We start from the raw sequence: 17507 nt of genomic DNA on the forward strand, positions 1-17507 counted from the left end.
CCCCAACACTGAACTAGGGCGCTCAACCAAAAACCTTGTTTCTATGCACCTGTGTCTGCTCTCTCCTCTCTCTCTCTCTCTTCTCCTCTCACTCAATTGTCGAACAGACGACCTAGCCACTAGAGCGGGGTCTCCTGTCCGTGAGTGCGCCTTAAAAGCATTTCCTGCCCTTGTTGAACGTTGTCCGTGGTCGACGTTTGGTCTCTGTTAAATGTTAAATAGTAGTTCTGTTAGACCTGCTATTGAAAAGCCTGAGTAAGCTTTTAAAATTGCGACAAATAAAATAATGAAGTGAGTGAATCACTGCTGTTGAAACACTCATTCTCTCGATAAGCTGAGGTTGAGTTCACCGAAATGGTTTCCAACAGCTTGAAGATCCAGAAGCTGAGCACTTTGTGTGCCCTTTGCCTGTCAGCTCGCTTCTATCTTCATCCCAACCATCTCGATGGTTTAGTCAGGTGACTGTGGAGTCTAATCATCTAGCGCAGCACTCCACATTCCTTCTGGTCAAATAGCCCTTACAAGCCTGGAGTTGTATTGGCGTCATTGCGTTGAAATACATAATAATGATGAGAACCATGCATGTAGAGACCATCGTTTACCTTCTCAACACAAAACATGCGGTGAAACCAAACCATGGTCATCAACCAAAGCCACGATTTCCCACTGTTCTAATGCATTCCTTGGTTTTTGCAAAACAAATCTCTTGCTGTGTTTCCTTTATAGTGTTTTTTAGCAGCTATTTGACATAAAGGCTCTTATTGCGCTAGTTCCTTTGAACAGTTGAGGCTGCAGCTGTGTACCAACCGGAACTTCTGCACTATCAAACTTGAAGCCCAACCCATTAAGAAGGCAATCCAAAATGACCCTTAAAGCGACACCTTGAAGTGAAAACATCGATGATAATCATGATAGCCATCGAGAGAACCAAGGTTTGCATAGTGCTGTCAACAAAGCAAAGTGGACTTTGAAATCAAATAGGAAAGGGTTTGTAGTTATTCACACTTTGTTTACTACATATTCCAATGTGTTCATTTATAGTTTTCTGTCCTTCTAGTGAAAACAATAAAAGTCAGAACAATTACGAAAAAACCATTAAATTGAGATGGTCAAATCTGTAGTTATGTATGACTGTATGTTCACACTCTATTCTCCCACTTTAAACCTGTTCAATAGATTTCATGGATGAATATGAAAAAAAGCTAATACATCAGCAAATAACACATAATGAACACCCTAAGAAGGTAGAAGAAGATTCTCATACAAATAAAGACACACTGAAGCTTCACTCTCTTCACTCTCTTTCTTCTCTCTTTCTGCACACTATTAATAGCCCCATCAATTAACAGATCACATTGCTAATAGTACATAACTCAATCAAATATACCTATCCCCGGATAAAATACAAACAGACCCAATTATTCTACACCACAAACCATTCATTCGAATCGTTTCACTAATCTGTGCCCTGTCATGGACATCCTGGTGGAGCTACCTATCCCCCATCCGTCCCTCTATAGACTCCAATCCAGAGTTAATAATTACTGATTATAGTTACGTGCCACCGCCTTGTTTTGTGATAGGAAATGAAACCTGCTTACACTGTTTGTAGTTTATTACAATCATTATATACAACGGCTCGTGTTGGAATCCTCCGCTTTTAAGAAACTAGGTCGTCCTAAAATGCCGAAGCCTCGCCTAATTTACCTGCATAGAATATGCCAATGGAAAGAAAAAGAAATCATTCACCAACATTCTTACCACCTTCTGCCATTACCCAAAGTTGATGCTAGATGGCCTCCGCGACGCGAACACACCGGCTTCTTCACACCATAGTCAGCGAAAGCTAGCACAGTCAAGACAGCTCACCACACCTTGAACACAACTACGCGCTGCCAGCTGACTGCTCACGGCAAGCTGCTTACAAATTCACTCATGATTTAACTGCGATGACCTCACGTTGCCACTCTGAGCTTTGAACTTAGACTAGATTCAGTGTTGAGTGGAAAATGTTCTGGATTACAGCATTTGTCTGCAAAAATATTTAGTAGATGGCTTAGTGTGGTTGTTTATGTTCCTTCCCTCAGGAACTGGTCCAGGATTTACTTTTAGTACTGATCTGTTTGCACACGTAGAAACAAACACTAAAATGAATTAGTCATCATCACCCAAATTTTTAGGGTTCTTGATGCGCTTATGTTTGAGTTTGAATTAACAGAAAGAGGTATATATATGTAATTCAAATGAGCTCTGTATTAGTAGCGTTAAGTCATTAGTACTTGTATAGAAGATCGAAATCAATTAAATATATGTAAATTTTCAATTGTTTACACAGCCACCACGGCCCATTTTCTGTTGTTGGAAATTCCTTTTGCTTAAACTCTGTTTGGACCTTGATATTTCTAAAACTCTGGTAATGCGTATTTGTGTATCTGTGTAAACACGCTCTGAAGCGCTATGAAAACAGCACTGAGTTATTGGTTAAATTTCTTTCTTTCTCTCTCTCTCTCATCACTCTCATCTCTCTCTCTTCACCTCATACAAACACACACTGTTGGGTGGAGGGAGCGGGCTTTCTGCTTACATCCTCAGAGAACTGTCAACTATCTGGAGAACGGGACAATGATGACTCTAACCACAATGACTATATGCAGAGCTCTTAACACAGTACAATCCAATGACAGCAGTACAGGTCTGTGCCCTTGTAAACTGACTGCGGTTTGTTAAACAGAACCATCTGGGATATCGTCGTAATATAAACTGTTTAGAAAAAGAAAAGGAAAAGGGCGTGCACTTTTAAAAAATACTCGACAGGTAATTGGATGAACCATCTCTGTATCACCATCTATAATGTAGTCAAACTCTTACTGAAGTCAGTTTGAATAACAACAAACACATCTCCATTCCATGGAGAAAAGCCTTTGGTGCCTTTCTTTGCTCTTCTTTCAATACTCTCCAGTTCTGATATAACTGATGCTAGTAGCATCAACGCTAACCTCTTTAGCAGTGAACAGTTTCTGGCTGCATCACACCGGACGCCCACCCCCATAGCTGCAGCCCAGGAGTGGCAGCAGTGACAGTGGCAGCTTTGGAATGATAAAGACATCATCATAAATTAAACTCTGGTGTTTTTGGCATTTACAAAATGCTGCTATGAGCACTAAGCTCATATTATTGCATTTATATTATTATTATTTTTATTATATTGTTTTATATTATATTATATATGTATAGCACTATTATTATTACAAAAATATTAGTTTTTATTTGTGTTCTGTACTTTTAGCAGTGATAAACAGACAAAAGGGTAAAAACTTACTGCATACTGCTGTTAGAAACAAGTACAATTACCTGATAATTGTACTTGTGCAATGACAATAAAGTTGAATCTAATCTAATCTAATTAACCTGATTAACCACCGTCAGTAACTTATACACGCATTATTAAACCATTAATCAAACCACCAACTAAAAGCAGTCAACGTCAGACAAACTTTATCATACTTGTGTTTCTGTAGTGTTAACAAAATGTTACAAAATACACACAGCATTTTGAAAATATTACGCCAAACTCCCTTAAAGAAATTTGACTTATTAACGAAATGTCTCAATACGTCCTCACACAAGCTAAAGGGCATCACATGTCAACAGTCTTCTTGTCAATTCGACATCAATATAATCATAAAGACAGATTCCGTACAAACTTTACATTTTGTCTCCTAAACTTACTTAGCCTCTGTTGGTTAGCAAAATAATTGGTGAATCAGAAAAACACCATATTAAACACTGATCATTCATCGTCCATCACTAAACCCTCATTTGTGTTAGCATTATATAAGGGGGAAATTGTTTTAAATGTAGATGTCTGATCTCAATGTTTTGAATTTAAAACAAATTCTAAGCCTAACATAAAGACTGAGGAGACAAAAATTTATATTTAATCTCCTATTGCAGGTCTGCACACCCACTTCAGGATGTGCCTTTGTAGAGAAAACCAAGCTGTGTGTGTGTGTGTGTGTGTGTGTGTGTGTTTGTTTATTAATAATTTAGGTTGCATAATGGTAAGAGTAAAATCCATCTAAAAATTCAGTGCAATATCCCAATGTTGTAAATTGACATTTACATCTTATCACTGAACTCTCAAATGAAGGTTAACACACTTTGATGGTGCACAACAAAGAGTCACATTAAAGTGTGTGTTGGTACATACCTCTTTCCTGTACATAGTAAGCGAGGTAGAGGTCGAGCTCTTTGACAGAGACAGAGATATGTCGAGGCTGTACACAGAGGACTGGATTGGAGCACTGGCCTCCCTTCACCAGCCGCTCTCCATCTGTGCTTTCCAACGGGATTCCTTTAAACAGGATGACCATCACCAGGTCCAACCTCCACACCTGGGAAAAAACAAAAAGCCATCATTGTTGAATACAAATAACATGAATCTAACTCAATATATATCAATAATATATATAATATATGCATCACTGCACCAGTGCTCCAATCTATAATGGACAAATGGTTTATTGTACATTTCTCATTTCATTACCTGCTAACCATGACAACTTTTCTGATATAAATATGTGTGTTTCTATTAAGTGGGATGGAGCAAATCAACAGAGGGGGAAATTGAGTATTTGTATTTCTGTGTGAGAGTTCTCATTGGAGCACATGTTGCTATTTCAATATTTTTGCCATGTTTTTACACAATGAGCATGTAATGTTGACCAACAATTCCAGAAGTGCTACTCGAACTGTCACTGAATGAATTAAGCAGACCCAAGCAACAGTTCTGTGGAGCCAGAATCCTAAATATAAAAATAAACATGAATCAGATGATACAGTATGAGACCAGATGTCTGTCTGTCCTTCATAACTAAACCCTTTACATGATGTCTGAGATGTATGACAACGTGTGATGGAGAATCATAAGGGGTTCAATTAAAACAAGTTAAATATCAAAACACGTTAAACCTGCAGACTGTATTTTTTGTCTCCCAATCTGGCCTGAGAAAAATGAACTATCAAACCCTTTCTCTCTTCTCCAAAAATAAAACAAAAAAAGTGTGAAAAAATCATCCACTCTTTGATATGATTTTTGGTTAGAAGCTTTGAAATCATCATTTACTTATTAGCCAGCCAATTCCAAACCTGTGAAACGGAACTACTGGAAATGAACATGTACTAGGCAGAGTTTAGCTGACCTTGTCTGCTTGTCGGAGACAGTCTATGCGTCTCATTTTGCCTTTCTGGTCAGGGTTTGATAGGACGCAGCATGCAGCTTTCTTCCCAGTGATTGACAGGACAAAGTCTTCTCTGCATTCAGGTCTAATGTCCTTTCTTAGCTTGGCCAAAAGACGGCTGGCCCACTTTTGTTTCACCTAGAAACAGAATGACATGGTAAAGTGAGTTAAGTCTATTAATACACTGAATAATTAATAATTAATTAATACAAAAAAATATTGTACCAGCATATTACAAATAGCTGCAAGACTGTAATTTGGGAGTGTGTATATTAAGTATATTAAAATGCTATAAAACAATGGTTTGACAACAAATAAAATGTCCATAATTATTATAAGTACATTTTAGCTACTTGATTTGTAAAACAAAATAAAAATGTATTTCTACTCTCCACCATTCAATGTATGCGTCCTACCTCTGCCTTCTCCCCCAGCAGTTCATCTTTGACAGCTCTCTCTTCCTCTTTAGTCATCCTTTTCTCATGTTTTTTGAAGTACTTCCTTTTCCTGGCCTGCAGGTTGAACCAGGTGTAGGCGAAGGCACGGACCTGGGGCAGCAGAGCCTCAATGAACGGATGGAACTCATCCTACATGACAGAAAGACAGATAAACTCTTGTCCATATCTGTTTTTATTTTAGCAGTTATGCAGATGACACCCAGCTCTATCACTCCACCAAGTGGAACCATGGTTATATATACCCATATCAACTATTGCAATTCCATCCTCTCTGGTAAATGGTAAATGGACAATACTTATATAGTGCCTTTCTAGTCTTTTGCCCACTCAATGCGCTGTACACTACATGCCACAGTCACCCCATTCACACATACAATGATGGCAGTGGCTGCCATGCAAGGTGCCAACTGCTCACCAGAAGAGAAACTAATCCTTCATACACACTCACAGCAATTTGGGGTTCAGTGTCTTGCTCAAGGACTTCGACTTCGACATGCAGTAAGAGGAGCTGTGAACCGAACCGCCAACCTTCCGATTAGTGGACGACCCGCTCTACCTCTTAGCCACAGCCACATGTCTTCCTCTCAAATGTCTTCCCAAACACATGCGGTACACACACAGTTATCAGTAACCAAACAACTTTAACCACAGCTTCCTTAGATGGATAAGGGCTCTATTTTCACAGCAATATACCAGCATAATGAGGAAAGAACACAGCAGAGCTGTGTTTTCTCTCCTGGTCCTCATGGAATCTTCCACACTGCTGGATTTGGTAATACTGATGTGGGTGCATTAAATATCCTGCCTACACTGTTCCGATTTGACTAATACATCACCACCTTTGACAGAACTATGACAAACAATTTCTACCCATCTGGACAGGACGTAGATAGTGTCCCCTGACATCTGATCTGATATCATAGGAGAAAGGGAGAGAAGAGGCAATAAATAAAGTACAGTAACATGCTGTTTACACCAGACATATTTCAGCTTTTAGTCATCCATCTGACAGTACAGATACACTTCAGTGGAAATCCTTACATGTTTCACTCACTCTTTGCGCATATAAAAGCAAAGCATTGCCTGAAAGGGGCCAGTACTTACAGGTACATGTCTACATGAGTACCCTTACTTCTTACTGCATACCACCAGCTCCTGGTGAGTCTAGCTATGTACCCCTAAACACCTGTGTGACGTTTGTTTGTTTTTTTCCCCCACCAGCATTCCACAAAGACCAGCCCCACTCTGCTACTGAATGTCTAGTGTTTGTTGCCTTTGTTGGTTGGATTGGTTAGGTTCAGGCATGAGGAGTGAGATGGTTAGGGTAAGAAAAAAATGTCAGGGTCAGAGCCAATCAGAGGCAGAGTCTTCAAGTCTATTCTTTTAACATTTCTGTTTCTACTCAGGTTACCTACACAGAAGCGGAACTAAACTTCTGCTGCCGCTGCTCTCTGGATCTTTTTATTGTTGTTAGGTTTTTTTTTTTGTTCTGCTGTTGTCCAGAACTCAGCAGCCCATACTATCACCAGAACTCCCTCCTTTCCTGTTCTTCAGCAACTTCACTGGCTCCCTGTCAAAGATTCAGTGTGTACTGGCAGAAACTCAATATAATATGGTAAATGGACTGTTCTTATATAGCGGCTTTCTAGTCTTTCAACCACTCAACGTGCTGTACACTACATGCCACACTCACCCCATTCACACACTGATGGCAGTGGCTGCCATGCAAGGTGCCAACTGCTCACCAGAATGGAAACTAATCATTCAGACACACTCATACACTTCAACATGCAGCGAGAGGAGCTGGGGATCGAACCTGGACGACTCGCTCTATGCATAAATATGCATAAATATGTATTCATTGTCACCTGAAAATAATAATTCTTGTGTTTTGGTCACCTAAGAATGAGCCGTTTATATCTACAGACACCATGGGTAGCCTTCTCTGGAGCCATGTTTCTACAATAATGCAGAACAGACAAACCAAACACTGACACTTGATAGGAATGTTCACGTTTTTTGCTGACCTTCCTTCAATCAACTCATCTACCCAACAGTATATCTACCCCAGTGCTACATCTACTCTTTGGCAGCTTGCTGCCTTTGGTTTGTGAGTGTGAATGGTGGAATTTTGTCTGGAACTGGAGCTGAGCAAAATGTATTTCCTCTTGGGGACAATAATCCTCAAATGCACTATTTTCTTGTGTTTGAGTGAAACTGTATATTTGTTTTGCCTTTTTAAAGACTTCATAATAGGATGAGTTTGAAAATGAGAGCCACAGACAGGGTAGGGAAGTCAGAAGGTAACACATTCTTGGTTTTGGTCTTTTCATAGGATTTGTTGACACACAATCTATATCCCTTAAGATGAAGCCAATTATCTTTTGCCTCCACTTCTATCTGTGGTCACTTTTTTTAAATGCAAAGATGTAATAAATGTCTATGTGACCAATGACTTTGCAGATTTTTTTTGTCTCAGCAGTGCAGAAATTAGTTTTTCTCTTGGTTAACAGGTAGTGTTCTTAAGCTGTGATGAAATCACTACTATATTCCTGGTCAGACAATAGAAACAGAAGGCTTTGTCAGTGAGAACAACTACATTGTATACAACTAAATCAAAATATCATTTTAGTGATCAAGAAGAGTTAGTGAAAACATCAGCGAGTTAACTTAAAGTCAAGGGACGAAGTCACAAGACAAATATGCAAACAAAAGTTTGACCATCTTATAAACAACAATGAAACAGCCACTGTGTTATGAATATGAAACAAGCAATAAGTTCAGACACCACCACCAGAAGCATTAGGTGGAGTCCCAGCACAGACTAAAACAAGCAGAAATGACAATGTATACCATAACCTTTATAAATATTCATAAGTCACCGTCACCACCACAACAGCAAGTGATGTCACATCATCATGTTCATTTTCAGTATTTATGTTTTTAAATGGGAAAGCGTCCCAAAGCAGCCAGGCTGAAGAGACTCAACACAGCAGAAGCGCTGTTTGAAACGCAGTGCTACTTGGTATCCTTACAATAAAACCCAGCCCAGGACTAGGTTGCAGCAGCTATGTGTAAGTTCTCTCCTATGTTATGGTGTAAAATTACCACTAGAAGCTTGGTAACTACTACTGTGTTTGTAACTCAACCTAACTAGTGTGGCCATAACTTCATAACTAAGGCAAGTGGCCAAAGAAAGCCATTGTTTCATCACCATGGTTTCCGTACATTAGCTTTCTGGCTGCCATGAGTAGCACATCATGCACATTGTCAAGTTAAGTTGTAGCGTCACAGAGACAATAGCTATTTATTTACTTTTAGTATTTTTTGGGGCTTTAAGTGCCTTTAATTGACAGTGACAGCTGAAGACTGACAGGAAAGTAGGTAGAGAGAACGGGCCACAGGTCGGATTCAAACCCTGAGCCACTGCAGCAAGGAAAAAAATTTGTGCATTTTACTATGGACTGCTACGGAGTAACAGGGGCTAGTAACGAAAGGTTTAAGCTCAATGATGGATTGATAACGTTAACAGCTGTCCATGACCCAACTTCAAACTTGGAAGCTAAATCTTTTTAAGTTTTATGTTGTTGTTAATTGTGTTGCTTAGCCTGCTGAACTTTGCTTTAGTGTGCTAAGTGGTTACTGCATCAAGCTGGGGGATGTTGGACTAATTTTTTTTTTAAATATTGAAGGACAGTCGAGAGAAACTGTGTAAATGTTAAGTGTAATTTGAAGCCATCTAAACTAAACTTTTTTTTCATGTTGCTTTTTGTGGAGCTGCAGCTTGCTTGCTCAATGATCCTTGCCGGTGTGTGTGGTGCTGCTGTATGTAAATATACTTGATATGTCCTGTAGTCCTGATATAGCTAGGTGTGAAAAAGAAATAGTGTGGAAAAAGATGCAGGAATGCCTTTTCTTGACAATGATGTGTAACTTTGATAAGCACCCAGCAGCTAGCAGGTAGAGTGCACTCATGGTAGAGTTAGCTAACTTAGAAACTTAGAAAGATTTTTTTTCCCATCGACCAATCAATTGGTAGTAGACTAGGTAGAGTAGAGTAGGTAGAATAATTTTAGTCAACCAAGATTGATGAAAACTATTACAGTGACAGCTACAACACACTTCACAGGAGCTCTCGATTCATCACCACAAAATACTAGCCAAAACATAGAGAAACTAGAGTGGTGTATGACATCATAATGACATCACACAACAGCTGTGGGGAACACTACATCTGTAAGACAGCAATGACCCTGCACAAGAGAAATGGACAATAACAGGTGCCAGATGTATAGATCTCTGTGTGGATTCACAACTAAAACACACAAAAACAGAAAACAGCCCGTTTGCCTGGCTCTGTTATAAACCATCATTGTGGAACCGGGCACAATTGCAGGACCCCATTTCCACTTGCGAGTCATGAATGCACATAGATACTTCCCTTTCAGTCATCAAACCTGACAATGAGAGGAAAGTTTGATTTCACCAACTGTGTGACATCTGCAAGGTTCTCCAGCAGTGCCAGAACAGCAAGAATCAATCTTGCCAGGATTCAAGCTGCATGCTTGTGTCTAAACCACAGTGGTAATGGACCAATCATCGTCCTTGAAGAACTACTGGCAGCTACGTCACAAGCTTTGGACGTGGTTTAACGCTGGCTGTATCCTTGCCTTTTCCTTGTCTTTTTCTTGTGTTTCTCCCTCCCTTGTGTCTCTGTCTGTGTGTTGCGGTAGTGGTGGGTGCTGTCTTTTAGTATCCTTTGGGCTCTGCACAGGCACCTCACCTGGCCAATATTGCTGATGCTATGCTATGCTTTATCTTGTGTCATGAAACTCTACTCATGGTTATGATAATGTTGCTTGAGTACACCACTGTCACCCTGCTAAACTCTGCACTGAGGAGACCCCCCTTCCCCCTGAATGACTGAACTCCCACTCCACCCCACCCTCCATGGACTGAACAGTTTTTCTTCCCATATTCCCCACCACTGACCCCCCCTCCAATATACCGCGACGCTACTCCACACTACCGCACACTTACCTAAACTGAAGTCTCTTAACAAATCTGTATTTAATTATATTGCCAAACCCAACTGACATTCACAGAACCTGGGAATTCTGAGTAGAGAATTGTTTAGCTAGAATGAAACTAACCTTTTCTGTGTAGATTTTGCTCCAATAGGACTCTTAAAGGGTACTCAGAAGACTGCTTTCCTAAACAAATAACTTTATTAAAGAATATTTAAGTTAAACGTTCTTTAACATGTTCAATAATTAAACATGTATATTGTCAACCAATTGTAGTTAACACTGCTGAGATCTGTTCTTCTCTCTTACGCTGTGCTGCTTGACACAGTATTCTAAATCACAGTGCACTGTGCTGGTTAAACACTACTTACATCAATATATTACCACCAAAGTTTTTATGCATTGTACCCCTGAAAAAAAAATGTTTTCATATCAGATAACATATACCAACATCGATAACAATATATCTGCAATAGGTCAAAATGGGCAGACCAAAATATCTTGTAGCAACAGTAGTAATAGACTTTACAGCAAAATAAATATCTTATAGTAGAACTGAATACTTGTAGCACTGCAAAACTAATTCAAGAGTAAAAATAGCAGTAGTTGCAGTAAACTCAATGTACTCAGAAATGTAATTTATTAATCATTACTCGTCACTCTTTTGGTACTTTTACTATATTACCATTACTTTTCTGCTACTCTCACACAAAATTGGTAATTGTTTCCTTTCTCCCCACAATTAGACTTCTGACAATTAAAATCCAGTTTTGTTTTCTTAAATCAAAGTAAGGGGAATATTTCCAGCTGCTGAATATAAGTATTGCCATCTTCCAGTTTCATCCATTATTACAAAAATGAATCGAAAGATGTGATTGGATTGTTGGATTTCAAATGAGTAGGGGGTGACAACAAAAGTAAGGTTATATATAATTACCGTTACATACAGCCTGTACAGAGAAATGGGGTAAGATTGAAAAACTCTGCAGCTATCTAAGTCCTGCGGACAGAAAATAAAGCACAGATACACACACACAAAGCATACGATAAGCAGACGAGCTAACTAACATACCGCAGTCTTTCAAACACTCCTTTCTGCATGTTCAAGCTAATAACCACATGTAAATTCAAGTCCCTGTTCAACAGGCCTGGTGCAGTCTTTGTGATTCAGCTCTCCACCCTTTCACTCTGTACCTGCTCCTGATATTAATCTATGATTCATATCTGCCCACCCCACTCCACACACTGACAACAGCTGGTGAAGTAGTTTAAATGAAGACATGTGTCATTAATTATTACAATTATTATTACAATTCATACATGCTTCATTATTAAATTAACTCAGTGGATAATTAGGTACATGATAGCTTCATTTACATGTAGGGCTGCACAATTAATTATAATATTATCGACATGGCAATATGGCCGAGTGCAATATGCAAATCGCAAGATAAAGGTAAAATGTGTCAAAACAGCCTTATAATGAAGTACTGTAGTGCTGCACAGATTTCCTGGCCTACAAATCTTGTGGACATCTGCAAAAAAACATTTTTATTATATTATATTATATTTTTTGTTTGGTACAGACCCTTACAAATGTCACAGGTTTTTTTAGGTCGCCGAAACTTTCCCACTAATAGTGAGTAATACCGCAGTCCCAGTATCTGTCAACATAATGGCAGTAGGATTTTTATACCATATCGTGCAGCTCTATTTCCATTTAGGGTAGGCTATCTAACAGTGCAAGTGTAACAACAGTTGTGAGGAGGCACAGAGAAGCATAGTGCAGTTTTACCTGAGACAGAGAGAGAGGAGAAAACATCATTTTGATGAGCAGAATGTGAATCAGCGCAGGCTGAGCGGTAACACAAACATCCCTAGGCTGAAATCTTTCATTTCCACAGTATCGTCATTTGTCTGTGCACATTTCTACACGCTGTTCCCCGCTGATAGAGCTGAGCAGCGGTACCTCCGGGTTAGAGAAAACGCTGCATTTCCTGGGGTGTTTAACTGGGCTTTTTTTAAGAATCCAGATATGAGAGAGCCTCGGTCGCCTCGGATGACTCTGCCGCGTTAACTCCAGAAATGATGACACGCCAGAAAAGTTGAGGCCCCGGAAAAATGCCCCGCAGGGAGAAAAACACAGAGAAAGTTCGGAATAATCATTCTTGGGAGAATATGGCAGGAGGTTTGAGGGAGCACGGGGGACTGTGTCATTTAGAGAGGGAAGGAGATGGGGGGGCGAAGAATAAAAGAAAGAGAAGTGAAATGACGTTATGAATTCAGCCCAGCCCAAACGACGGGCTTAAAGCCGCAGCAGCTGTTCTGTTCTGCCTCAAAAACTGGCCTTATAGCACAGCACATCACAGTTCACCTCAGGACTAGCTTTACATTCACTACCTCACTGTCGTCCACTGGTGCCTTCATACAGTCTTGAAAAACATCTTGTGTTCGAACATAACAGCAGTAAACACAGAGAGTCTCCACAGAGCATATTCTGTGTTCATCCCAAACACAAAGCAGCACATTATGTCCACCGTAAAACGGAGTTTGGCCGTTATTCCCACAGTGTTATTCATACAGTGAAGGGTTATGATGTGCTTATAAACGTAAGTAAAGTACATTTACTCAAATACTGTATCTACTTAAATACACATTTGAGGTACTTCTCCTGTAGCCTACTTTACTTGAGGGTTTCCATTTTAGGCAACTTCACTACACTTCAGAGGGAATAATAGTTTCCCTAATTTTTACTGCACTACATTACTTTTACAGTTACAAGTTGGGCTACTTAACAAATTAAAATTGTACGTATGAAAAAATAAGATCAGGTTATGAACTATATGATGCATTGTTATACATTGGGCTTTATGTTAAAATATTTAAAATGAGCCCCCACCTTGAACAATTGAAACACTAAAATGGTAATTCATTCTGTAGGCCTACATTGACTAGCACTATCAAATAATATAGCTGTGTAATAGGCACATTGTTCTGCTCAGAATACTTTTTCCTTCTCTATACTTCCCATTAACTGACCGTTAGATATAACCCTACCACTGGCTTTTTATGACAGGCTGTGTGGGTGTTTATACTCTGTACTTTTTTAGGCATATGCAGTTTTTCAAATAAACCAATTAGAAAATATTTCATCTTTAAAAGAAATTTAAATGGAGGAACAATAAGTTTTGGCAATATGTTTATAAGGTGTTGCCACATCATTTCACATCTATAGGCTAATGATATCATGATCAGTCTTTGAACTCACTGGGCTACTCTTAGGCTACTCTCATCATTTAAGGCAATTGTATTTTATTTTGCTTTAAATTAGTCTTGTATGATCCTAACTATGTAATAAACAAACTGTTACATCTAGACATGTAGAGCAGCCTACTTTTATTTAAGCCTTGTGGGCATTGCAAGTGTGTTGTGTGTGAGAATTTACACACAGCAATCAATTTAAACATTTCTTAAATTCAATCTGTCAAGTATCATAATGGAGCTGATGGTGATGGAGGGGCAACTTTTTACTTATTTCTTCTCTAAAGTGCCATCTGAGCTGTTGTCAAGTGTCTCACTTCCCAACTGGAATCTAGCAGTGAGTGTTTCCAACGAGACTGCTGGCACACGAGCACTGGCTCAGCCAGCTGCAGCTGTGCTCTGTGTTTATCCTAACGGCTCTCTACCCCAGCTGTATACCGGGACAGGAGGCCCTCTGTCGGCCTGTCATACTAACTCAGCCCGCTGGCTCTAACTGCGGCCATTTTCTGCTGACTAACACACACACACACAAACCGAGAGAAGCAGGCTTGAGGTGAACTTCAACTTGGCCTTCCGCCGTCGCTTTGTGACGAACAGACCGGGGGCAGCCGGGGCCTGCCGCTGCTTCCAAAGCCCCAAACTAAACAACTTTCACCCACAACTGCATTCGATGATACACACACACCAAGGCATGTTGTCCGCTTACTAATGCGCCGCCAGGGGTCGGAGACCACATTTGCCGGTGGGATAAAGCCTGTAAAACGCCAGTACATCCCGTTCTGCGGGACCAAGGCACCAAACTTCATTCAAAAACTGTAAGACTTTAAAGTTTACTAGTTTAATGTCACACATACGTATAGTCTCATGCGATAAATACATTATTATCTTGTTTGGTGGTCTTTTGGCAAATTCGGCGACTATGTAACACTCAAAAAGAGCCTTCTGTCAACAAAATATCAAGTTCTGTAATTATCTTACACTGCTGGCTTCCGCCCTGCACGCTGTGTTTGGACGGAAGACGCCAAATGGAAGAACGGGCAACACCGATTCTAAAAGTTAAGATTTTATTAAAGTATGTGGTGTTTTGCGTGTCTCGTGTGTGCCGAATTTAAGGGTGGATCCTGACAATTCGGCATTGTTTCAAGTTGTGTTGTGTCAGGTGTGTACATTCGCCGGCGCGCAGTCCATATTTTATTTCCCAGATTGTTTAAGGAAATTTAGCGACAAAATCTCACCATAAGTCAACGTCACATATACACCCTGTAATGTTCTAACGCTGCCACAAACTAACAGCCGGAGAGAAACAGAGGAGAGAGGCTTGCTGACATTCGGAGAAATGGATGGAACTATCGCCGCTTACTGCTCCACTTTGTGCTGCGTAGCTGCTACTCATTCAACTCCTCGCATTGCGTCTTTTTTGGAAAACACGGAACAGCACACCAATAGGAAGGGACACTCTACTACATTAGACTATTGTACCGGAACAGGTTTAGTCCTACCATTTCGAAGCTGAGCCGCCACCGGGGGAAGTTAAAGCTGATCTTAACGCCTGCCCATCTTGCACTGTCGGTCGTTATCATTCCATATTCATTTCCATCATCGTGCGCGTGCAAGGTGGAGTAAATCCGCGGTGCTCGAGACCAGAAGCGTCCCGCGTCAGCTTCGGGATCAACGGCAGTACCCCCCACCCCCTCCGACTGGTAGCTGCGGCAGAACAGAATAGACTACATTCACCTTCTACCTCTCTTCCTCTCAGCTCTGTCTCTCACTGTTCCTGTCCTCTGCTCGCACTCTCACACTGTAAGCCGGCTCTGTTTTCCACTCTTTGTATCCTTTCGTTTTCCTCACTTTTTTCTCTCCCACCGCATTACTTTGTCTTTCTCAATGTTTCCACTTTTTCTCACTCTTTTGTCAATTGATTTACCTCTTCCTTCACTGTAACGTTATGTGTTTTCTACAGGCTAATACATTTTTCAGAACCCATAGAAATTCTAGACTACAGTATGTTAACTCACTGAGGGGTGTGAAACATATGGCCCGCGGGCTAGGACCGGCCGCCAGAAGGTCCGAGAAAAATAGCACAATAGTCATTAATTCAAAACTTTCAATAACATGCACTGCTATTACTGATCAATGTTGGGTTAGTTACTCAATAAATGTTATTTATTACTCATTACTCTTTTCAAAATGAAAATTATTACTTTACTTATTAATGTAATAGTATTGCTAGTAATGCCTTACTGTTACTGATTTGTCCACTGGTCACAGAAAGTAGTAAAAGTAAAATACAAAATGATTCAGTTCCGTGTGAGACAACATGCACAGCAGCACCATCCATGACCCTGTTTGACCTGAATGGAGAAGAACTTTAATTTGTGTTATTTTGTGTTGTTAACATTAGACTGATTCTTGAGAAGTGGGACAAAGCAGGATTCAAAGTTGAAAAAAAAAACCTTAAGCTCAGATAAAATAAACACTCATGTATCTACCATGTACTCAGCTACTGTGCTCTGCTTTGATACAACCTCCCAACCTTTCTCTTTTTTAACAAAATGTGCTTTTTGCCGTGCCACCTCTTTTTTATGTAAGCACATTTTAACCAAGGCTGTCCGAGCCCTCAAGAACATTACTTTAAATGTGAAAATATTTTTATATTATACCGATTTTCATCTGTGTTTTTTTATTGGACGGTATAATAGAAGTTTAACTTTACCATAAACATAACTCAAAACGTGTTTAAGAATGAAACCAATCAAATACCTGTATTTTAAAACAAACAATGACTATGTTGTTTATACATAACATTTTATTCACATTGTGTATTTCATCTGAACAAATATCAGAACAGTCTGCAGTGCATCTGCTAGGGTAACAAAGTAACTTTTAAAACTCTGAAAGTTGATTTTCTTTAAATCATAACAATAGGAATACAAACAAACTGTAATAACATACAGTATATTTTATCTGAATACAATGTCGCAAAACAACAAAATGTGTAGATGAAGCAATTTGCTTACACTTACATACAACTTGTGGACGTGTTTTGTCCCAGGTCTCAAGAATTAGTGATTATAACTTAATGCTTCTTTATTGGTAAAGCCTGTTAGGCCTGGTACCATTCCTGAGGTTAGGGTTGGGAATGCTGTTTTGTTCCTCTGTAGACAAATAAAGAACTTCATTTTTTTTTTTACTTTATAAAGAGAGAGTGACAAATGACCTATTTGTCTGTGATACTGTTAATCTCAACAAATGAAGGAAAAGGAAACAGTAATTAAATAGCAACAACATCAAACTGCAGCTCAGAAGCCTGACGCCCATGTGAGGAACAAAGTGCCTCTTACTCTCTCAGCCATCACCCAGCTTAGTTTGTCCTGTACTTTTTTAGCAAATAGCAAATAATGTGTTTAGTTCTTTGTTTTGGTGGATTTTTTTGTTCTGTGTTCCAAGATGACAGCGATCATGATCCTTGGATAATAAAACCTTTGTTTTACACAGTTTTATCTCAGTTTATTATTTAGAGT

The 17507-nt window shown here is 39.6% G+C and overlaps 2 protein-coding genes across 2 annotated transcripts in view; one reads left to right on the forward strand and one right to left on the reverse strand.

Annotated features, from left to right (window-relative positions):
- LOC118321918 (nuclear factor 1 C-type-like) overlaps positions 1 to 3077 on the forward strand; it is a 34346-nt gene extending 31269 nt beyond the window's left edge. The window contains exon 8 of the mRNA XM_035653474.1: positions 2960 to 3077. Within this exon, the coding sequence (XP_035509367.1) occupies positions 2960 to 3077 (118 nt within the window). The remainder of the gene's footprint in view (positions 1 to 2959) is intronic.
- The window catches only part of LOC118321567 (nuclear factor 1 C-type-like), a gene marked incomplete in the record, with an annotated part of 48990 nt that extends 36013 nt beyond the window's left edge, over positions 1 to 12977 (reverse strand). Inside the window, 4 exon segments of the mRNA XM_035652934.1 lie at positions 4211 to 4394; positions 5202 to 5378; positions 5657 to 5827; positions 12521 to 12977. Of these exon segments, the coding sequence (XP_035508827.1) occupies positions 4211 to 4394; positions 5202 to 5378; positions 5657 to 5827; positions 12521 to 12550 (562 nt within the window).
- Between the last annotated feature and the right edge of the window lie 4530 nt (positions 12978 to 17507).

This window comes from Morone saxatilis, unplaced genomic scaffold (assembly GCF_004916995.1).
Source record: "Morone saxatilis isolate NCDOM2014 unplaced genomic scaffold, NCSU_SB_2.0 Contig12, whole genome shotgun sequence".
Classification (NCBI taxonomy): Eukaryota; Metazoa; Chordata; class Actinopteri; family Moronidae; genus Morone; species Morone saxatilis.